At 38.7% G+C, this 23,893-nt stretch overlaps 2 protein-coding genes across 2 annotated transcripts; one reads left to right on the top strand and one right to left on the bottom strand.

Moving 5' to 3' along the window:
* Positions 1–315: 315 nt before the first annotated feature.
* On the bottom strand, positions 316–11,987 carry anxa5b (annexin A5b). The gene is made up of 13 exons (XM_012869863.3): positions 11,854–11,987; positions 11,546–11,590; positions 6,608–6,692; positions 6,167–6,261; positions 4,653–4,766; positions 4,469–4,559; positions 3,524–3,603; positions 3,392–3,442; positions 1,889–1,982; positions 1,599–1,694; positions 1,425–1,483; positions 738–860; positions 316–648 (listed from the first exon to the last, which is right to left on the bottom strand). The coding sequence occupies exons 2-13, from the start codon at positions 11,546–11,548 to the stop codon at positions 586–588; spliced, it is 954 nt and encodes a 317-aa protein (XP_012725317.2). The 5' UTR covers positions 11,549–11,590; positions 11,854–11,987; the 3' UTR covers positions 316–585.
* A 6,898-nt stretch (positions 11,988–18,885) lies between these two features.
* uchl1 (ubiquitin carboxyl-terminal esterase L1 (ubiquitin thiolesterase)) lies at positions 18,886–23,657 on the top strand. The gene is made up of 9 exons (XM_012869933.3): positions 18,886–19,019; positions 19,117–19,128; positions 19,514–19,642; positions 20,862–21,003; positions 21,413–21,498; positions 21,748–21,795; positions 21,942–22,011; positions 22,093–22,151; positions 22,906–23,657. The coding sequence occupies exons 1-9, from the start codon at positions 18,987–18,989 to the stop codon at positions 22,987–22,989; spliced, it is 663 nt and encodes a 220-aa protein (XP_012725387.2). The 5' UTR covers positions 18,886–18,986; the 3' UTR covers positions 22,990–23,657.
* The last annotated feature ends 236 nt before the right edge of the window (positions 23,658–23,893 follow it).

Raw genomic sequence — 23,893 nt, forward strand, 5'->3', positions numbered from 1 at the left:
CATCATCATTTTAAAACAAGCTTTAGGCGACGATGCTCAAGATTTCACATTATTTACGTTGAAGACACTAAACTAAAATAAATAAATAAAATAAAAATTGTTACACCACAGAGTAAATGAAGAAGTAAAAAACTGCCTTGTTGCGTTAATCAGTTACGACTTGCTGTAAAATGAGTCCAATGAGCTTCACAGCTCCACTGCAATTTTCATATAAATTGCTTTGTCTCCCCCTCCTGGCCACTGACAGTACCACATGTGTAATAGAAATTAGTATCGCTGAAAAAACAAAAACAAAGAATGAACCAATAAACTCAGTTAAATTTCAATAAGTGAAACATTTAATGTTGCATACACTGGTCCTGACAAACAAAGTGCAAAGAATACGACTGTAATCTGGTCCTTCAGCATTATATATGAATCATATTAGTAGAAAAAGCTGCAATAACGTGGAAAAATGTTAGCTACCTTTCAAAGACAACATTTGGATTTAAAAGACCTGATGGATATATTCTCTCATACAAAAACAACAGAACTTTATATGAGGAGCCACTTCAGGTGGGTTCCTGTCAAGAACTGCTGATGAAGTTATGCATCATCTCCACCGCAGAGCAACAGTAAAGCCTTCCTGTAGTCACCGCTGGTATCTCCCTGTAATACGAACAAGAATAATTGGGGACCTTATTTATCATTTCCTAAGCGTTTCAGTGGGACAGGGCATTATTTTTGTGCGTACGCACCTTGATCATTGAATGCAGAGAGCAAACAAACCTCTTCCTGAACTCGGCACGGATGTCTAACATGTCGACTTCACTGCGGGCCACCATCACTCTAATTAGGGTGTTATCGTCTGTACCTGCACCCTGAAACAAAGATATACACATTATACTCTTAGGGCTTTAGGTGATTTCCTGCAATATTTTTTAACCTTTTTTTTATTATTTATTTTGAATAGATCATCAAAAAGAAAGCCAAAAACATAATTACATGTATACAGTCCATATACAGTCAATACATATTTAACTCAAATCTTGCCTTTAAAGCTTGGTAATCCTGTTCAAAAACAGTTTTTATTATACTGGGTAAAATTGTCCTTCCATCTTGAAAGTAGTTAATACATTATGTATTCAGAAAAATAATAAAATAGATCTTTGTTGGAGCTGCAGGCCAATAAAAACTAACAAAACCCTGCTCTTCTAGTTTATGTATCTGGTTAGCATAGCGGTTAGCTTAGCGGTTAGCTTCGGTGTTAGCCGTTCATTGTAGCTCCGCTTCTCTCACGGTAGACTTTGAACATCACTGAGAGTCGCAAGAAGCGAACTGTGTACAAGTTTATGAGTTGATGAAAACCCAAAATCAACTATGACTTTAATAGGAAGTATACAATAAAAATAGTAGCCAGGTTCTGCAGCTGTTTTTCGTCTTACTTTCATGGCGTAGTAAAGGGTCTCGGCAAAATAGGCAGGAACACTTCTGGCACACTTCACTTCAAAAGAAAATCAAAGCATACGGTCATTTAAGAAGAAGAAACAGTAAATTAAACTTAAAAAAAAAAAACTAACAGAAAGTGTCGAAAAAAAAGGGCTGTCAGTTTTTCTTACCCACTGCTAGAAGCAGGTCCTTCAAGCTTCCAGAAGTTTCCCTCTGAATAGTCTCCTCCATCTCATATCCGGTCATTTTCATGTAGGCATCGAACACTGAAATAAAGCTCCAGATTTTAGTTTTGACAGAAGAAGCTTCACAACGGTTGACTGAGAACCTTAAAGATCTCTGATCTACTGGCTTTAGGAGCAACTTGTTGTATAGTTTGCCCGTGTGTTTCTCAAAGAATCAAAAGAAACATTTGCTCCAAGCGGTTACGTAATATCCAGCGTTCATGTGGGAAACAAACCTTTCCTCAGGTGTTGGGCACTCCTGTTTCCCAGGATGGTGATGAACGCCTGTTCATCAGTTCCAAACTTCTCCTCTCCTGCTTTAAACAGAGCCTGCAAGCAGGAAAAGAACAACAAGTTGTTGCAAACATACTCTGTAATTTATATATACACACCGTACACATTTAAAAAGTTAAATTGGACGAGAGAAAAGGTTGAAATGAATGCCCTCAGATTTGGCTAACGAGCTTTATTTTGGACTTGTTCAAAGTGACGGGACATCCAGCTGCCTTTAGGGAAGCCTTGCGGATGCCGTATCCTGGATGGATAAGAATCTATGTCAACGATAAATGATAGAGGGCATGAGCTAATTTACATAACCTAACAGTCTATTCCAGTCAGCATATCATGTACATCCCATGGTGTTCCTCAGGGGTCAATTTTGGTTCCTCTACACCATTTTTATAGCAATACAGGAAGTACATTTCCTTTTACTATATGCTGATGACATCCAAATTTTGTTTCCTTTTTAACTCGTGGCCTCCCCCCCCTAGCCTCTGTTCAACTGTTGCTATATTTTCTTACAATAAATAAAAATGGAACTGAAATGACTGTAATGGAAAATCCCCCTAGTTATGTGTTATTTCTTAATTTCCTACAAAGGTCATTGAAAATTTGTAGTCATGCCTTCACCTCTTGAACAATCCTCTCTACATCTCTTGGACTCAGCCTAGAACGCTTCTGCTCATCTTTTACCAGATATTACCAGACATGATCACATTACCGCAAGCTTTATAAGGGCTACTTGTGCATCTTCATACTCATTTTTTTAAAGTTATGTTTCTTACTTAAGTGGATTAAATGGCTCAGCACCCAGGTTTTTAACCAAGCTGCCCAACCTATGCAGCCCTTTAAAGCAGCACTGAAGTGATCCAGTCTGCTCCCGGTGCAGCCCAGACCTAAACCAAAAACCAAGCAGGAGCAGCCCTCGGATAATCCGGAGCAATCCGACACATGATATCTGCACAACAGTGTCTACAAATATAAACAAAATGCTTATGTGGAGTAGATGTGGCTTTTTCTCAGGACAGAAGGGTTCAATGGATGCCGGGGCCCAGAATGGGCCTCTACTAAGGAAGCAGCTTGTGTTACCAAAATACAATATCGGCAAATAGGTGGAGTGTTTCAATCCAAAAGTTGTAGGTTTGATTTCAGCTTCCTCCAGTCACATGTCGTTGTACCCCTGGGCAAGGCACTTAACCTCAAGTTGCCTCTACTGATCTGTGGATCAATGTGTGACTGGGTAAATGTCATTTTATCATTTAATACCATTAGAATATGACTTGTGATCAAACCAAGACAGCTCCAAGCAACCTCCTCCTTAAGGATATATTTATTGGAATCCTATAACCTAATTTCCTTACAGGAGACTAAAATACAGACACTTGCTTCAAATTACCACTGGGCTGCAATAGGCTGTTGTCTTGCAATCAAGCCTTATAAAAATTGAAAAGCAGACTCACCTGAGCGTCAGTCTCGATGTTACCCTCCTGGATTCCCGTCTGCCTGCTTGCCTGGAAAGAGATTTTTTATTGTTTTTTAATTGCTGTTAAAAGAGAAGAGAAAACAAGAGAATTGAAAATGCCCAGACTGACCTGAAGCAGAATAACCAGGAGTCTCTTGAAGTGACCAGACGTGTCCCCACATACATCCTCCTCCAAGTTGTCATCGTACTCTGAGGAAAACACAAGTTTTTCTTCTCCTTCTATTTGGGTTCACAACAATCCAAGAGTCCTCTTTATTGAAGCAAACAACCCCCTCGAGTCAAATTAACACCTCAGATAGAGCAACTGTCCAGAATTTAGGTGGAAAAAAAGCCTTGTTGTGGTTGGATGTGATAATCATGACCAAAAACAGACACAATTCCAAAAAACAAAATGTACAGCTGTAAGCAGCAGTAACTACTTGTTAATGAGCCATAACATTATGACCACATGCTTCACTCGTGATGTTGGCACCAAGCGAGGATGAGCTAGACTCTAGAGGTGCTTTAATATCAATTAAGTCTCTATCTCTGAATCTCTGTTGAACTTCCTCCAATACTCTGTTTTAAACCATCTATCTGCTCGGTGAGCAAACACAAAAAACTTAGAAAACAGCACCGTAAGAATCCAGCATTTCTCACAACAGATGTTTTAGTGACGTAATGAAGCGGCACCAAGCTTTATCTCTGGCTCACTAAAACCAAGCCGCTTCTTAACTGGATTTTTTTTAAAGGATCAAGACATTAGCAGCCGTCTTGGTCTAGTACTGGATGTGCTTAGGTGGGGAAAAAAAAAAAAACAATAGATGTTTATGGTTTGTACAGCTTTCCACTCAAATTATAGTGTACAGTGAAAGCACAGAGATCCAAACTTTAACCAACATTTTAGCTTTCCCTTCAGCTTAAGTAGAATTCTCCAAAAAAAACAGGGAATCAATGAGGCAAAAGTTAGGCTGCCAAGCTATTTTCTGATGTTTACTCAGAGGTAGAGATTAGTTAAACATTAAACCCGGCTAATAATCAGGTGATGAACAGGGCATTTGTCTGGATGCCTCACCTTTTCTGTAAGCAGCAACAATGTCCTTCACCTGCTGAGGTGTTCTGGAGGAAAGTATCTCCACCAGAACCTTCTCATCCGTTCCTGCCCCCTACAGGTGAAGTTTGGCAAAATCTTAGAAAACCAACTGTCAACACGTTAATCTGAGAGTCCCTGAAAGCTTCATCAGCCTCATGTCCGTTACCTTGATGGCGTTTCGAAGGCACGTCACATCGTAGGTAAGAGGCGGGGTCATAAGAGCCACGATCAGCGTTTCAAATTTACCGCCCAGCTCTCCCTTCAGGTCGTCCACCAGGTCCTGCCATGAAGATACAGAGATATAAACGCCTTAAAGTTACAGCATCATGAATACGATGCGCTCAAAAATCACATTCTTTGAACATGTCTCTTCTCATCCTCCACATGGTAACAGCAATAAGCACTCTACTACCTTATTATCTGTTATCTGTGACGCTCCTGGATGTTAAAAAAAAATAATTAAATAGAATGTAACCCTTGTTCATTGTCTGTCTGTTTGTCAGCCTTTTTTTTTTACCTTCATTATTTCTAATGTGAACTGTTAATGGAACCAGAGCAGCCAAAGAGTAATTTTGCCTCACTGACAAAATATTCTTCATTCTTGGGTCCGGATTCTTTTTGAACATCCAAACATCCATTGACTAAACCCACTTAACCTTGCTAGGCAAGGCAGGGCAAATTTATTTGCATAGCACATTTCAGCACAAAGACAATGCAAAGTGCTTTACATGATAAAAATATAGGAAATTAAACCAGAATAAAAGCAAGTTGGAATAAAATGTAGAAACAAAATAAAACATGGGAGAATAGAAACTAAAAGCAAATGCTAAAAACAGTTGGACTACAAACTTGAACTAATGATGTTTAACTAGAATAGTCAAAGTCAATCCTAAACAAATGTGTTTCTAAATCTTGATTTAAAAGAACTCAGGCTTTCCGCACCTTTACAATTTTCTGCAAGTTTGTTCCAGATCAGTGGAGCATAGGAACTAAATGCTGCTTCTCCATGTTTAGCTCTGGTTCTGGTTCTGCAGAGCAGGCTGGAGCCAGAAGACCTGAGTGGTCTGGAAGGTTGATGCCCTAATAACAAGTCTGTGATGTATTTAGGTGCTAAGCCATTCAGGGATTTATAGACTAACAGAAGTATTTTAAAGTCTATTCTCTGAGATACAGGGAGCCATGGAAGGACTTTAGAACTGGGGTGATGTGCTCTACTTTCTTAGTATTAGTGAGGACGCGGGCAGCAGCGTTCTGGATCAGCTGCAGCTGTCTGATCCACTTCTTTTTTCTTTTTTTCTTTCAGGGTTAAGCGGGTCCCCATCTCCAGCAAATACTGAGTAAAGGGCAGGATACACCCATCGGTCCAACACAGGGCGACACAGTACAGACAACCATGCACAAAACACACTCACACCTCAGGCTAATTTAGACAACCAATCAACTCAACGGTTTTGGACTCCGGTCGAAAGCCAGAGTATCCGGAGACAACCTGCAATTTCTCCTAAATGCCCTGTAGTAGGTTAATGTTTCATTTGAAGGTTTAACAACTGTTTTGACTTTAAATTACTTGAATTTATGACCACTAGGAAATATCAGGGGGGTCAGTGTGATTTCAGTTTGACTCTTCGTTATTGGTTTAAGTGTTGCCGCGTGGATCAGCTGATCAACGTGCCGTCTCACCTTCCCAAACAGAGTCTTGTAGGCAGCCTTGATCTCCTGCCGCTGGCCGTTGCTGCGAGCTGTCAGCAGCTGCAGGATGGCATCCTCGTCGGTCCCTACAGCAACAAGCACCATGGTTACTCAGCCAAGCCGCGATAACCACGCTCACATGATATCTGTGTTACGTAACAACAACAACAGGCCCACTCTGTTCAGGAGGACTCTTGGTTGGATCAGTTTAGCCCACATAAACACAGCTCAGAGTCAGCAGACCTGCGTTTGCGCCCACAGAGGAGTTTCATGTTACACTGAGCCGCTCACGTGTTCATGACTCACTGCTGTCTGAGTGGGTGGAGATCGCTGCTTACTACACTGTGGCCCATCAGCGAGGAACTCCCCTGCAACATTCACTGGCCTGCGGGAGTTTTGGCTCCCATTTTGGGAACAGAATGAGGATCTTACCCAGTCCTTTCATGGCTTTCATCAGAACCTCTGCATCTGCACTGGCGTTGAAGTTAGCGCTGGCTTTAACGGTTCCTCTGCCGGCCTGAAACAAGGAAATAATGGACAAGTTATGTTAGGTTGCTTTGTTTCTGGTTAGTTATGAGCAATTTGGCTAGATTAAGTTTATAAATAGGCTGTCAGTGGTAGGACCAGTATGCACCTGGGTGGGTGTGCTTGGAATTCTAAACAATAACTGGCTTCCAAGAATTATTGAATAAGAAAACGGTGGAGTGATGACGTTCCAGCACTTTTATTGAGAAACAGAGCAGAGATCACATAGATGGAAAGTAATCGCACCCCACGGTCCCGCTGCAGTCTGCTTTCGGCTCTCTCTAGTACTCGATAGTGGCCTTGGCATGAGACAAAACAAAGTCTATCCTAGACAATCATCATCCCGCACAGACTTGCAATCAGCAGGCCCGTGTTCACATGTCAGAGTGGCGTGAGGCCATGGTGACTTCAGAATAATATTTCCATAACAGTGGGCACATGCTTTTTTTTTTACCAGCACAAGAGAAGCAGGGAGGAAAATGTTTGTCCATTTCTGTTTGCTTGCTTGCAAAGGAGAAATAAACCATAAACTAAAGGACTTTACCTGAAAATTGTATCTATTTTTGCCTGCGTAAATTACTCGCCCATGGTGCATCTGTAGCCCTTTTGGATTCTTTTTGTGTTGTCAAAGCTGGGCCACAGCAATATTTATATTTCATCATTCGTTCTGCAGATTCTCATTGTGTCATCTAACACCTCTTGTCTCCTTTACTACAATTTAACCAGGAAAGAAAAACATATTTCTTAGATTAAAACAATAGAATGGGTTTATTTGACAGGGACTTTGTAAATGAATAGCATTGCTGCATTGCTGTAAAACAAAATAACTAAAAGGCGATTTCTCATCATACATTACCAAAGGGGAAAAAACTGGTAGTTAAAATATTCAAACTTGGCAGAAACAAAACCAGAAGGACAAGAATTAAAAGAAGTAAAATATGCATCAATAAAAGGATTCATAAATAAGATATTTAATTTAAACAAACATCTAAATATCAGCTACAAATTTTAAACATGTCCTTTATAGTCTAAAGGTGAAACATGATCAATTTAAATTAAATAGTATACTTTTCAAACTCAAACGGCAAGTTTTAGTTTTGCATACTTATTTAATGCACTGTTTGTGCAGCTACAGTGCGGTGAAAACATATTTTCCAGTATTATAGATTTTAGTCACACTAAAATATTTCTGATCAATTTAATTTCAGCATCAGAGAAAGAGAGGAAATGCAGTTTTTACATGATAGTCCGATTTTTTAGAGGGTAAAAGAAGGTAGAATTTATTCTGTCTTCTGTTGCATGAAGTATTATTTATATATATATATATCCATCCATCCATCCATTTTCCAAACCGCTTCTCCCTCATGGGGTCGCGGGGGGTGCTGGTGCCTATTTCCAGCGTTCACTGGGCGAGAGGCGGGGTTCACCCTGGACAGGTCTATATATATATATATATATATATATATATATATATATATATATATATATATATATATATATATATATATATATATATATAAATAAAAGACTATTCCTGTTGTAGCAGTGTTTTGCCTTGTTGGTTTTCTTAAGAGCTTCAACCTTAAGAAACAAATTATGAAGACCTCATATATGTCCTCATTATGCAACATATAAGCATATATTTTCATGTATTAAGCAAAAACAGCTAGATGTTATCCTGATCAGAGAAGCACATGTGGTAAAGGCAACCTGTTGTACCGTGGAAGTTTCAAAAATTAAATGCAGGAACGTCACCAAAGGTAGAAATAATGCAATAATACAGTGTGTGTGTGTGTTGTTATAATAATTCCTGTTACTTATACATAAATTAAAAACCATGTAGAAGCACAGCCAGCCACTATGCTGCAAAAGAAACCAAAGTAAAATAAAATACCAGGATGTAATCAAGGTCAAGGAAGCACAAGTTAAACTGCACCGGTACATTTAAAAACCTCCATATCTTATTCAGAAACAGCATTCCCAGCACACTCCTGGCCTGACACGGGTAGAAGACATTCTTACACCTTTCAGGATACTTGTTCAGACCTGGAGCTCCCTGTGAGTAAATATTTTACTCTCTGTTTGTCTTTACAGCTGCTGTGTTTGTAGTGAAAGCGAGATCAGCTGTCATCTGATGCAAAGATAGGCACAAACTGTTTCTACATCTTTATGTACCTGGTACAATCTGCTTTTTGAATTCCTGGGAGACACGTGTCAAAGAAAGCAGGAGCAAAAGGCCAAAAAGTAACCGCAACACAATTTGATTATTAGTTAATTGATATGGACATTTGCACAAAATTTGAAAACAGTTGACTAACCAGAACTGAAGGTGATAATGTAGTAACACTGGCCAAAAAAAAATAAGTTAAACAAATCTTAGAACCAAATTAAAATTCATTTGAAAAAAAATTCTCAGACTGTGACACATCTGCGTTAAATCAGTAATGTTTTTTTTCTTTTCTAGGAGGAGGAGAGAAGAGAGACAGATGTTTGGAAAGGAAAACCACTGGAATGCTTCTGGATTTCTGAGCCTGAAAAACATGGAGGTGAAAAAAAAACTGCCCGAGCCAACAGGGAGGACCGTGTTCGTTTCAGCAGGCAGGAATGCCAACATGTCAACAGGCTTCCCTCTCTGCATCATCAACACACTCAGCATCACGGGCTAAATCAAATCTGGGGGCTCTGCTGGCTGCTCAGACAAACAGCTGGTTGGGAAGATAACTGATACAATTCTGACCAATTTCCACTGGAATGTGTGGCACGGTCTGCTGAGCGAGTTCAGACACGGAGACATGCTGAGCTTCTATGTGTACACATAAGCTGCTAAATCACTGACTTCACGTCTCTCCTCCCCTCATTAACAGAGGAACTGAGGCTGTCATAGAAACTGTCCGCGTAGCCATGGGTATACGACAGGGCGAGCCTCATTATGCCATAAAACACGCTTTATAGTTAACTGTAAAATACCGGTAATTCAAATACTGAACAGCTTGGATGTGATAAGGCTGTTTCTTCAACAACTTGCGTCAGTCTTTCTGCACATGCAATGCCGTTATTGCCAAATTTTTGCACTTTAAAGTTTCACATGGGCACATTTTGGTGTTTCGAAATGCTGGATCCATTGCTCAAACCATGTGTAGACAGTGTAAACAGTTATTTAAATATTCCCTTAGTGTAGATGAAATTTAAAATATGAAAATGTATCATTGTAAATAGTATTAACAAAACATCTATTTTATTTTAAATATTTAATTACGATATGCTTACTAATAAGCTTCCAATGGGCTTTGAGAAAAACAGGCCCACAGCATGATAGATCCTCCAACGTACTTAACAGTGGGCCTAAGATGTTGCCTTTTTTACCCTTCGCATCAGATCTACATGTAGAGTTTGTTTGCTAAAAAGTTCAGCCTTGGTGGCATTTGACAGAACATTCAAGTTAAAAAGGTGCAGTTAGTGTTTAGCAAACTTCACACCTTTGCGCTCATCATGGCAGGACAGCAAAGTCTCTTTCCTTGCATCACTCCAAAAACAACTGTCTGGCAATAAGATTACACCATAAGGGTCGTTATGGGGAATTTATTATCTAAAAATATGCTATCCTTTGCTACAGTTCACTAAAAAAAGAGCTTTGGAGATATTTTAGCTCTCTCCATATCCTGCTTATCGAGTGAAGTGAGATTAGGTGAAGAGCTATTTTCTTATTGCCATATCCTGACTTATGATGTTTGCCTTGTTTAAATTACATGCAGTTGATTTTTGTTATCCCTTTTATAAAGAGTGGCTTAGCCTCTATGTCATATCTTTATACCTCAGGAAACCAGGAAGTCAACCTGAACAACTCAAACAAGAAAAGTGAAAGTTAAAAGGGGCTTCAGTTAGCGGCGTGCAAACAAATGTTGCAAGAATTATTTTGTTAAAAAAAGTAATTTTGTCATGTTTCATTCCACATAATTAATTTACTTAAATAATAGTTTTTTATTTATTGTCTACATATGTCTAATTGTTAGTTATTTTAACATGTAAAAATCCCAAAATGTGAAAGCTTTCCTGACTAGAGACACGATGAAATATCTGGAAACAGTTTCAGCCCAGAGATAAAAAAAAATTATGAATTAACTCCTCCCAACTGACTACTATACATGGATGTTTAACATTTGGTTAGTTTATTGGACTGTAACATACAAACTCCACCCTGGCGAGGAGAGAGACAGCTGCTCTGCTTTTAAAGGAGGGATGGAGGGAGACTGCAAACGTGGAAAGGGGCCCACCCAATGGAAAACAGCCCACAACAGTGAGTCATGCAGCAAACTTCCCCAAACGACAGCTCCGTGTATGCCACGGGAGCAAAAACGCCCTTATTACACAGAAAACCTGATGAACCCTTGATGATTTTATACATTAATGTACTTCATTACATTTTCAAAGATCTCATTTGAAAAAAAAAAAAAAAAAAAAAAAAAATCACCCCAATTCTAACTTTTGTAGAAACTGAAATACTAACCCTATGTTTCCTGTTTTTTTCCCCTTTCTTAGAAAAACTGAAATAACAGCCACATAATTTAGTTTAAAAGCAGAACAATTGCTGTTTAGAAATTAGTTTTTTTTTTTTTTACCTAGCAAATAAGCCTCTTTGACAACAAATAAAGAGACAGAGTGGGGAAAGGCTGAGGATTGTGAGTGGAATGGGCGTGGCCACAGGTTCAGAGAGTTAAAAACCAAGGGGTCACATAACCTATTTGCATAAATAACGGTTTAAATTCTGGACTTTACGACCATAGCTTTAAATAAGAAATGTGTCTTTTTCCTGTTTGTTAATACCCGAGAAAGATGAACGAAACGTACCATTCTGAAGATCTTTGAAGGTTTTTCCAGCAGTTAGAAGAAAATCTGCAAGGGGAAAAAAAGAGAAGCCTTATTCTACCACCGGGGGAAACAACAACTTCGACCATTTTTAACTTCTATCTTATCAGCTTTAATCGAGTTTCCTGCTCTGCAGTCTGGCAGCTGTTAACCTTTCCGGGGACAGACGTCTGTGCGTTTGTCTCTTTTTTTTTTTAACTCCACAGGTTGTTTCCTTGCGGATGCGCATCAAGTTTTCCTAAAATTGTCCGGCTGGGTCGGACCCGGACCTGGGTGTGAGCGGGACTTACCGCTGAGCTGTAGCCGTCAGGTGAAGCTCTGAGATCGGCCTGCAGAGAGGGAAGCAAAAAGGAGAGAAGGACAAGGAGGAGGAAACCCACTAACATAAACTCTCTGTGGCGCACCGACCCCACCCCGGCGTGTCCCATGACGCTGTACAGCTGCTCCTGAAGCATTCTGGGAAATGCTGTTCTCACAGTGGAGCTGCTCATAAACTTTAATACATACATGTATATATATATATATATATATATATATATATATATATATATATATAGATAGATAGATAGATAGATAGATATAGATATAGATAGATAGATAGATAGATAGATAGATAGTATATATATATATATATATATACATTCTTATGATACTTTAAAGTGGCCCAAAGAGAAACCTTTTCATGTTTCCTTGAGCTCTCTCAAAGTTGCGTCTTTTTCAACCATTTTTGTTCCAGTCCATGTAAAGTGCTTCTCCATTTTCCCTCATTTGGCTATATTCTCCTACTACTCTCCAAATTTATATTGTTTACTTTCATTTCAGCTTTTAACTAAATGTTTTCTCTTTCTGCTATTTCTCTCCATAGCGGTGACATCTGGTCTGGCATAGTCGCCCTGGACATCGTCCTGAAGGGGGGGTATCACCAGAGCTACTGCTGCCAACAACTTCATGCTCTCCTGTAGATGACTCTGTTTGTTTCTGTTTCTCTTGAAATCATAGCTGCTAACTAAGCATTTACTACAATTGACTGTATGTGCTCTTTTCCATCCTCTAGACTTGAAGAGTGGCTCAAAGTTTGTCTGCTTAGCTGTGTTTATCTCCTAGTTATATCCTCCAATCAAACTGCTACTACCATTACCCTTTTACTTTTATCTCACATTGAAAGTATTACTAGATCAATGCTTTGATGTTCTTTTTGTGTGGATGCTCTGTCTTCTCAAACCCCCAGTTGGTTGTGGCAGAGGGCCGTTCCCGCTGAGCCTGGTTCTGGTTCTGTTGGTGGTTTCTTTCTGTTAAAAGGGAATTTTCCTCTCCACTGTCACTAGATGCATGGTCAGTATGAGGGATTGCTGCAAAGTCAACGACACAATGCCAGCAACTCTCCACTATGGCTACATGCTCATCCAGGAAGAGTAAATGCTGCAGGTCAATTACTGGATGCAATCTGCTGGGTTTCCTTAGGCAGAAACCTTTTAACCAATCTGTCCATATGATTTGATTGAACTGACTTTGTAAAGCGCCTTGAGATGACGTGTTGTGAATTGGCGCTATATAAATAAAACTGAACTGAGTTGAATTGAAATTGAACAAAGATGAGTTAGATTAATATGCCTTTAACTAACCCACTCAGTAGTTCTGGCTCAATGTTTAGGGTTGTGCTGTTAGAAAGTACACCCCAGCTCTAGTCTCAAGTCTTTTAAAGCCTCTCGTAGATTTTCATCTAAGATTGCAACATATTTAGCTCCATATATATTTTGATCAACCCTTGCCTGTCTGTGCCAAAGAAAAACATACCTAAAGCATAAAGCTGCCAACCCCATGCATCCCTGTGGGTATGTTGCGTTTTGTGTGATTTGAAGTGTTCATTTTCTGTCACAAGGCATGTGTTGGTTGGTTTGCAACCATATCATACTCTTTTTGATTGATGATTCACAGGTGGGAGATAAGATGCTTAGCAAACAGATCGAAACATTCCTCTGAAAATGGTCAGGAACTGGATTGAAGATAAATGAAAAGGAAGGAAAGTCCAAAGAAATAACTGAAAGACATTCAGAAACCCTGCAGAACAAAAACAGATCATAATAACCTTTTTCCTCCTTTAAATTTCAGTCCTCGTGGTCGGTGTCCTGCAACTTTGAGATGTGTCCTTGGTCTGGCATATCTCAGTCAAATGATTGAATAGTCTCCTCAGCTTGCATGCAAGTTCTTCATAGTCCTGATAATGACCCAGTTACTTTATACAGGTGAGTTTTATCAGATACAAATACCAAAGTTGCAGGATCCTGCCCTTGATGACTAGAATTTGAGACCCATTCCTTTTATACAATGCATATGAGAAATGACACACTTCCTTTTTAGTTTTATATTATTTTACACCTTTCATAAAGGAAGCTCGAGTAGAAGTGTCCTCAATATAGCGCCACAGGCATGTAAACATCAACCTGGTGAAGCTGCAGTAAAGGGTGCTTTGTCAGAAAAAAAAACTAGTTGAAAACACAATTTTGTCTCTAAAACCTAATTAAGGGTGGTAGGACTGACATACAGCCAGACAGCGGTTCATTCATGGAGCAGACTGTTGAAGTAACATTAAGATCCATTTAGCCTGGAGATGTTTTTCCTCACCACCTGATAAATATTAGGTCTGACATTTTTTTTAAAGGCTCCACCTTTGTTTGTTTTTAAAAGTCCTACACATGCACTTGTATTTTCCTTGTCACATATCCTGCCAGGGCCCCATACACTGGATTATAAATAACAAAAAAAAAATGGTTTCATATTGCCGGATCTACTTGTGTGCTGCAAAATTCATGAAACGGAAACCAGAGCTTTATGGGTTGTTGTAGTTTGCTGCCAGGCATAAAACCAGACCTGAAAGAGAAGGATGCAGCTTAGACATGGACACTTGATCCATACAAGGTCTTTAAATATGTATTAGTTTTAAATATCATTAGATAGGAAGACGGACAGAAAACATTCACAGAAGCATAACACAATGTTACTCAAAAGACACCAGGGGGTAGTGCTGCAGGTTATGTTTTTAAAATAATAATAATATTTGTGATTGCAACCTTGCACATTCTTATGAAACATGTTCTCTGCATTTAATCGATCCCTCAGGGAGCAGTGGGCTACCACTGTGCAGCACCTGGGGAGCATTCTAGGGCTGAGGGCTCAGGGACCCAGAAGGTCAGTCTGTGGGATTTGAACTAGGGAACTTCCATCCATCCCAGGACGCAAAAGCCCTAACCACCAGGCCCCTGCTCCAGAAACAATTGTTGTATTCTCTATTAAAATAAAGTTCACACAAAGCTTCAGGTTCAACATGATATTAAGGTCAAAACCAAACAGAATATAGGAGCTGTCATGAGAAGAGACAATAACAAATATCACCATGGAATCAAACCATGTTGATTGGCATTGTTCGGGGAAACAATGTTTTCCTTCTGGTGCCTCGCCGGCTGGCATGTTGAAAATCCTCATGCTGATAAGTCACCATTTCGCGGCTGGTGATGTCAACACTGGGGATTGTGGGAGGATGTCTACAGGATCTGGACTTTATGCTGCAGCCTGCACGAGTCCAGAAACGGGCCAGACGCGTTTCCACAGATCCCACCCACCCTGGCTGGCGCTGTTTGTCCCTCTTCCATCAGGTAAAACATGCAGGAACATTACATTAAAAACGTATAGACTTAACTACTGCTTCTGTCCCAAAGCTGTGAAGGCTAAACCACCAGCCTTATCTGTGGTCTGTTAGGTGTGACAAACATACTACTGGTTCCACAGGGCCTTGATCCGACGAGAATTATTTACACATGATAATGTCTGTTTGCACACTTTAGCTTCTCAGGTAATGTTTGTTTGAACATCTATGTAAACTGCACAGTTCTGTAACTTGAAGATTTAATTAAATTGGTCAGTATTTTACATAACCCTATAAACTAACAGCTACCGGTCTTTTCGTCTCGAGCATCATTTCATTTTGAGCATTTACATTTTTAATAATGGCTATTTGCACATTTTTAACTTCCCAGTAACATCACACTCTTTTTGACTCAAACTTTTATCGAATGCAGACTTTAAGCTTCTCAGGAAGTGTTTTTTGGTGCAATCCAAAAAAATGTTCAAAACAATGTCTTGTTGTGGCTATGTGTTACATATAATCTATGTGCATTCTGAGCCGGTGTCTCACCAGAATTTCATTATGGTAAAACATGAAAATAAAACAAAACAAAAAGCAAAAAAAGACGGACAGATTGGCACTTACCTGAGGGGGAAGTGTGTTTTTATTGTTGTCCAATATGATATCTGTAGCCCCGTATCCTTACAGGGTTGCTGGTGCCTATCTCCGGCAGTCATTGGAGGTGAGCTGTGGTATACCTTTGACACATTACTGGTTAATTCCAAGGGCACCAAACAACCATGTACATACACTTAGACCCTAAGACAGACAGACCAATTAACCTAAAAGTCATTTTTATGAATTGTAGGAGGATGGCAGAGTACCCAGAGAGAACCAACGCATGGAGGACTTGCTAACTGTATTGAGAAAGACCCCAGGCTGGGATGCAAACTCAACAGTGCTGCAAAACAACAGTGCTACCAAATTCAACACTGTTCAGCCCCTTTGAAGTGATTGACCAGCACAAAATATGTGTTTTTATATTATTATCATTATTATTATTAAAAGTGTGAAAAGTGTGTCAAGTACTTTATCGAATCACCTCCTTTACCTCCAATTACTTCCAGCTTTCCACATCTAGACACAGAATTTGTCACCATTTTTTCTCTTGGGTAAACGGCTCAAGCTCAGTTAGATTGGATGAAGAGCGTCTGTGAACATCCATTTTCAACTCTTATCACTCATTAAACAGAATTTCTTTATTAGTTTCCCCATTAGTTGAAGAGGAAGTTATCCAGCGAAATATGGTCCACCAGGCAGCAACTTCCCTCTAAAGTTTTAACATTTGTATTTGTTCCTTTAGGAATACATTTATATTCAGTAAACAATCAAAACAATGTCAATTTATCGATTCCTTGCAGTGACGTCCAGGTTTCTAGCACTTTCAAATTCATCTTTTAAGAAACCAAGTATAGTCGAATTATATATTTATTGAGTAATCTATATATTCTTTGCTTTGTTTGGTTGTTGGTCATGTATGAAATTAAAAAGAACAACAACATGGACACAAAGGCTATAAATAAACAGTCCAGTATAGTTGACATCTGACAGGAAAATATGTGAAGTTAAATAAACACACAGCCACCATGCAATTGCTTTTTCTTAGAAAAATAAGAAATAAAATAAGAATTACAATTATAGACATGTTGGGAAAGCCCTATGTGCTTTTATATTGTGCAAAAAACAAGTTAAAAGAACAAAAAACTACATCCTTGGTTCATCCTTGGTTACAGCGCCATCTAATGGACAGAGTAAGGAGGATCCAGAGAAAAAGAGTGGCTGACTCATTAAAGACGATTGCAGACAGACATGTTGAACAAGAATTATGAAGCTGAGATGTTTCTTGCGATGCTACTTTCTGAAATCTTTTTTGTCTTAAAGCTCTTTCCTTCCAAATGTGTGACACCATGTCCGGTCTTTTTGTATAAGCTGTGTCATTTTAATTTTAAGAGAAGTTCATTCACTTTTATCTTAGTGCTGCATGACTTTGGCCCATACGGTCAGCCTGTTACTATACGCTATCTGTTAGAAAGACTTGCTTTTGTGGAAAAACTACACAAAAACAGCTTGGTCTCACAGTTGTGGGATGAAAGAAAAAGCAGCAAAAAAATTAATAAATAAATAAAAACATTATATAAGCTTAAAAGACAGTACTCACTTACTTTACCAACCAACATAGTTGGGTAATGTCCACATGAAACCACCAATGAAAGGTAAAATAAATCAATTAATAGTAATATAAATTTTTTCTATAAAAATGTAAATTGTGAGCCGTTGTCTCACCAAAGTTTTATTACTGTGACATGATGGCAATATTGATTCCTGAGGCCATTTTTTCATTTTTGCCAAAAACTGATAAGAGTAATTTACATTCAATTGTAATTTATTGTCATATTATAAATAAAGAAACTAAATGATGGCCAAAGCGAAACAGCTTAGTTTTTTCATATTCCTGAACTGACACCTGAATCTACTGAATCTATCTTATGCAGCAACTGGAGTCACTGTTTCTTCTAGGAATTTTAAAAGTGTTTTGCTCACTGATTCCAATACAACTACAGATGAACAAGAAAATATAAAATAAACAAACTGAATTTTCTTGACTAATCACGATGTTGAAAACACACAATAATAATAATAATAATTATTATTATTATTATATTATTATTATTATTATTATTATTATTATTATTATTATTAGTAGTAGTAGTAGTAGTAGTAGTAGTAGTAGGAGTAGTAGTAGTATTAGTATTAGTATTACTTGAAAGCACTTTTGGGTGCTTTCACTGCACCCAAAGGACTCTACAAATTCAGCAATATGTCAACAATAAACCCTAATAAAAACAAGATCAGAAAGGTTTTGCCAAAAAGGTTGAGGGTGTCAGCATATGATCAAACTGGCCATTAATTTCTCTCTGCTGGTTATTTATCTTATATATATATATATATATATATATATATATATATATATATATATATATATATATATATATATATATATATATATATATATATATATGTTTTTAATGTGAAAATGAAATCAAAACAAAACTAACTAACAAACTTAATGTTTTGATGTATATAAAAAAATCTATACTAAGATTTTCTTTCTCTTGTCCTAAATCTATTTCTCAAGGTGCATTGACACCTACATTTTAATAAAAGAAAATGCATATAGATAGATAGATAAATAGATAGATAGATAGATAGATAGATAGATAGATAGATAGATAGATAGATAGATAGATAGATAGATAGATAGATAGATAGATAGATAGATAGATAGATAGATAGATAGATAGATAGATAGATAGATAGATAGATAGATAGATAGATAGATATCCTCCTAATATGAAGCACGTCTCTGCTAGCGATCAATACGTCACACCTTTGTTTCCAGAAATGCCGCTTCAACCACTATGGTCTTGTGTAAAGTGGTGAGTTCTAACATTCAAGTAATTATTTCACAGAACAGCAAGGTTTGTATTTTGTGTGTCATTGTTTTTTATCGATGTAGCAAAGAAAGACTGGTCTTTAAATAGAACTCATATTTTCCTTTTAGTTTGCACACAAACGGTTACTTTATTCTGAACCCCCCTCCCCCCCCTGGGTGCTGATAAATGGTATGGTCCAGTGAAATAAAACGCGGGCGCACAGTCCGCTCCAACTGACATCGTTATTATCAGAGTTCGTTTAAGGATCCAGACGGTGTAACTGCTGAGTCACTGCCAAACGTTTCTAAAAATGGAGTGGACTGCGATGGAAATCAACCCCGAGGTAGGGGAAAATACAGCTACTTGTCAAGTACTTCAACGTTTGTGCAGTAAGAAAATGAAATTTAATGTTTTTATATATTTTTTAAATCTCGTTTCAGATGCTGAACAAAGTGAGTATCAGACATTAGAGTCGTTAATTGCGACAGTTGATAACCGTTATAATGCAACCGTCAGGTAAGTTTTACAGCACCCGCTCTGTAAGGACCGTTATAGTTAAACTGAGACTGCCCACAGGTCTTCGACGGAGAAATAAACCGTGAATCGCCTTATGTGGTGCCATATTTAATAAATACGTTTAACAACGAATAGGAAAAGCCTGTATCAGATTTTTATGGGGCGATAGCATCCTTCCTGTCTGGGCTGTATGTAGGGTGTGGTCTGGACCACGACCTAGCATCTTTCAGTCGCCTCTGTCTGCGTTTCTTTCTTTTTTTTATTTATTTATTGCCTTCCAGTTGAGAAGTTCTTTTAATTCAGGAGTTTTTCGTGTTTCAGATCATGAGCAAGCTCGGAGTGAGCGGAGGCTGGCGCTTCGTGGACATTTTGGGTCTGGAGGGGGAGCAGCTAACCGCCGTCCCGAAGCCGTGCTGCGCCCTCATGCTGCTCTTCCCCCTGACTCAACAGGTAATTCATGGCGTCTGGGGTGGGATGGTTTGGTGGAGAGGTTAGAAACTGAAGGAAATCCTGCAGCCCAAGGTGTGGTGGTGGCTCTGGGATGCAGGGAGGAGGCTGACGGTAAGGAAATGAATCAGCAGATGCGGTCTTGTGTGTCTACATTGATCTGTATGCAGTTAAAGGCCAATCTTCAACCCTGAGTATAACGAACGTAACTTGAAAACGTTTAACTTGGATTCATTAAACTGCAACGAATTTCCATCAATTTGGCTGGTCATTTTGACGTTAAGGCTAATGCCGAAATGAAATTCAGTTGTTAAAGTTGGGATATGACACCCCATCACTGAAGAATTTAATGTAAAATATCAGTGTACTGTGGTACTGCTGAGGCAGACATCCAGCAGGACCCCAAGCAGCTTAGCTTCTGTGCCACTCTTCCTTCTGAGTTTCGGTTTCTAAATTAAACCAAAACTTTTCTCATTTGAAGAGGACTCTAGAAAAGTGAGGTCTGATAGCCATTTTTTTTAATTTTTTTTTTTTCTAAGGCCAGGCTAGACCCTTGTGATTTTTCAAGTTATTTAAAACGAGCAATGCAGCAGTTGTAGGCCATATGAAGCAGTTTAGCTGCAGGCCGTGCCTTAAGAGCTCTCCTTGACTCTGGACTTTACTTTGCTTTACAATCAAGGTGGTAGTGAACATTTTTTGAGCATCATTTACAACTTTTTTCCTTCCACTCATCTTGTAAAAATGTTTGGATACAGCTCTCTGTACAGACAAAAGGTAGCAAAAGACCTGCTGTGGTCTAACCACCTTGTGCATGGTTTGTCTGCCATACAGCTTTTTTAGTGGATCACTTTAAAAATAACTCAGAAAATGTAAATGCAACAGGTTTAATGTCATTTTGAAAGTTGAGACTGAACATTTTGGGTACTCTAACTTGTAAAATGTGAATGCAGTAACCTGGACTTAAGAGCAATGGGTGGAAAACTGTAATTCTGTCTTCTGGAATACAGGTCAGCAGACTGTAAAATTTTTATTTATTAAAACCCACTGAATACTTCGGCAAACGTGAAATGACTGTCAAGATAAATAACTTGTTCCTTTTCTTGCAATCAGTCTATGCATACTGGTAGGCATCATTGATCGTTTCCCGCTATCTTGGTAAGCGGAAATGGCTGCAGATTGTGGGGTAGATGATACTGATGGATTCTGTATCTCTGCATGGCAGCATGACTCTTTCAGAACTCAGCAGGCAGACAAGATTTCAGGAGGCTCTGACGTTTATTTCCTGAAGCAGACGGCCTCAAATTCCTGTGGCACAATTGCCCTGGTCCATGCTGTGGCCAACAACAAGGCCAAAATGACTTTTGGTGAGTGCAACAACAAAAGCAGATTAGTGGAGAAATGTTTTAACGATAGCCTCAAAGTAAACCTTACCTATTAGCACGTTAGTCTTAAAGGTAATCTGCTTTAAAAAAGACATGGGCCCAAATTTCTTTTCATACTTGGTGTGCTGCTATTACAAGTTCAGTCTTGATCGCCGTAAACAACCTGGCACCAAGTCATTGGCCCTCAGACACTTCATGAGAATGGGGTAAAGCGGTTTTTCCCAGGCTCAGTCTGTAGATCATCTGCACCTAATGTGGTTGTAAACAGATGAAATATTCCTGCTGGAGAAACTGACATCTGCTTAACTGTAGATTAGAAAATTGCCATTTTAGTTTGGATGACTGAGCTTTAGTTGACAGCTTTGCTGACTTGACAAACTCTCTCGTTTAGACAGCGGCTCAGTTCTGAAGACCTTTATAGATGAGACAGCAAGCATGTCTCCAGATGATCGGGCCAAACATCTGGAGGGCAACAAGGTAATGAACATAAAGGCTAAAGAGAAATTAAAATGTTTCATTAGTGTTCCAACCTTTTCAAATTTCATGACTGAGTCATGAAATGAAACCTCAGTGTCCAGAAGAGAATCTTAAATCTGTAATTATCTTCTGGTTGTGGTTTTGCCACTTGAGGGCACTATAGACTGTTAACCTCTTAACTTGTACTCTGGTTTTACTAAGTCCACATTTTTATTTTGTAGTTTATTAAACTGAAATATTTTCATCCAGGCAATCTGTGATGCTCACAATGAGGTTGCAAAGGAGGGACAATGTCGGGTAAGAAGCTGTGGCTATTCAACTGATTCTTATGAACCATGGTTTAAAACAAACCCTTACCCTGCCATAATAACTGGCAGGTCAGGAATAAGTCTTCTGCAATATTGGTGTAAACCTGAATGTCTAATGTTTTTTTATCTATGCAGCCTGAAGCTGAAAAAGTAAACTTCCACTTTATTGCCTTTGCCAATGTGAATGGCCAACTGTATGAGTTTGGTAAGCACCATCTTGTTTTGACATTAATGTCTAGTTTTTTCACATTGTGGTTTCCTAACTCTCCTGTTTCTGTCACCAAAGACGGGAAGATGAATGGACCAGTGAACCATGGAGCAACCAAAGACGAGTCCTTTATCGATGTAAGCAAAACTCCTTTTAGTGGTCAGCCACACTTGTAATTTATATATGAAATGAATAAAACAAAGTCCTGTTTTAAATCATGGTCTTAAAGTATAAAATTCAATTAACTGTTTCCTGAATTTGCCTTTTAAAAAAAAAAAAAAAAGTGCATTTAAATACCACTAAAAGGCTTTTAAAGGTAGCCTGGATTAAAAAAAAGCCAAATATTAAACAGGTGGGTAATCTAGGTTCAGTAAGTAAAGGCAGTATAAATTGGAACAAGCGCCACTGCATAGCTAATGTTTAAACGGTGGTCTCAAACTCCAGTTCTCAAGGGCTGATGTCTGTCTCAACACACCTGACTACAATATGCAATTAGCAAGTTAGTGTAGCCATTTGCTTCAGGTGTGTAAGGCACCTGACTAAAGGTAGCAGGACACTGGCCTTCAAGGGCTTAAGGCTGCTGGCTTAAAATGCCTGGTTAAGTGAACAAGATTAAGGAAAATTGGGCAGCATTTTACTTCCTGTAGTCAGATTTACCCACCTCTGCTTATAAGAAAGTAATTTATTGAGTCTCAGTAAAGCCAGAAAAACTCTAAATTTAGGAGACTTTAGCAACACAAATGTTTACCCAATTTGTTTGCAATGGGAAACTCTATGGCATTAAATGTTTAAAGTTTCTCTGGTTTACTTATTCTGATTAGTTGTGCTCAACTGTCTGAAAAGCTTTGTTTCAATTCACGTCATAATTTCTGAATGACTTGTTTTCTGCAGGATGCAGCCAAAGTGTGCCGTGGGTTCATGGAACGAGAGCAAGACGAAGTTCGTTTCTCCGCTGTGGCTCTCTGTCAGTCTTAAATTTTCATGTGACTAAATTGTAAGCCACATTGTTCCAGAGCATTTACATCCCAAAGTGGTCTGTGCACCTACATCTGTAGGCACTCATCTTCTCAACTGTTTAGCATTAGCACAAACTGTTAACTTTACTTTAATGTTAATCACTTATTGGAAGTGATTCATGAATACCACTCTGTAAAGGTTGTAAAATCACCTGTGCATGTCGTTATAGTTTCAGTGTATTCATCTGTCAAACTAAAAACTGCTTTAACACCTTTTGTGCCAAATGAGTGAAATGCAGTGGAAAGCTTTCCCTGTGTCTGCATGCCTTCAGTTGCTGTGGTTTACAAAGACTGGGCATTGTTCTAAATGGCTCCACTCACATTTAACCTTAGTTTTATAGTCTGTTCTGATGTTTGAGTTGAGGCTAAAACTTTTTCCTGACTTTCTTTAGAAGATTTTGTTCCACCTGTTGGCACTTTGTGAAAATGGTTCTAGATTAAAATGTGTCAAATGAGCACAGATTTTACAGGCTAGTACAGAACTGTCTGGATAAAATGATCTTGGGGGTTGAGTTGATTTGCTATCTTGTAACTGCTTCAACTTTTCAGATTGTTTACCTTTATGCACTTTTCAAAATGTTTGCTGCTGTTCAGCTATGAATACTAAATAAAAACCTTAAAGTTGGATGCCTGTCTGGATCAGTTATCTTAAACTGAAGACTCTTCCTCTGAAGCCTTGTTCAACAAGCCCAGCAATGACTTTGCAGATTTCTCCCAAAAAACTCGAGGTGCATGTGGCTCCACCTCTGGTAGCATCTTCAGTCTGTAAGGGTGAGGCAGATTATTTTAGACCATTTGCATTGGATCTTTAACAAACTTAAAATCTGAAATTTTCCAGTCTGCATGCAAATGGTGCCTGAGAA

This window comes from Fundulus heteroclitus, chromosome 5 (assembly GCF_011125445.2).
Source record: "Fundulus heteroclitus isolate FHET01 chromosome 5, MU-UCD_Fhet_4.1, whole genome shotgun sequence".
In the NCBI taxonomy this organism is placed as follows: Eukaryota; Metazoa; Chordata; class Actinopteri; order Cyprinodontiformes; family Fundulidae; genus Fundulus; species Fundulus heteroclitus.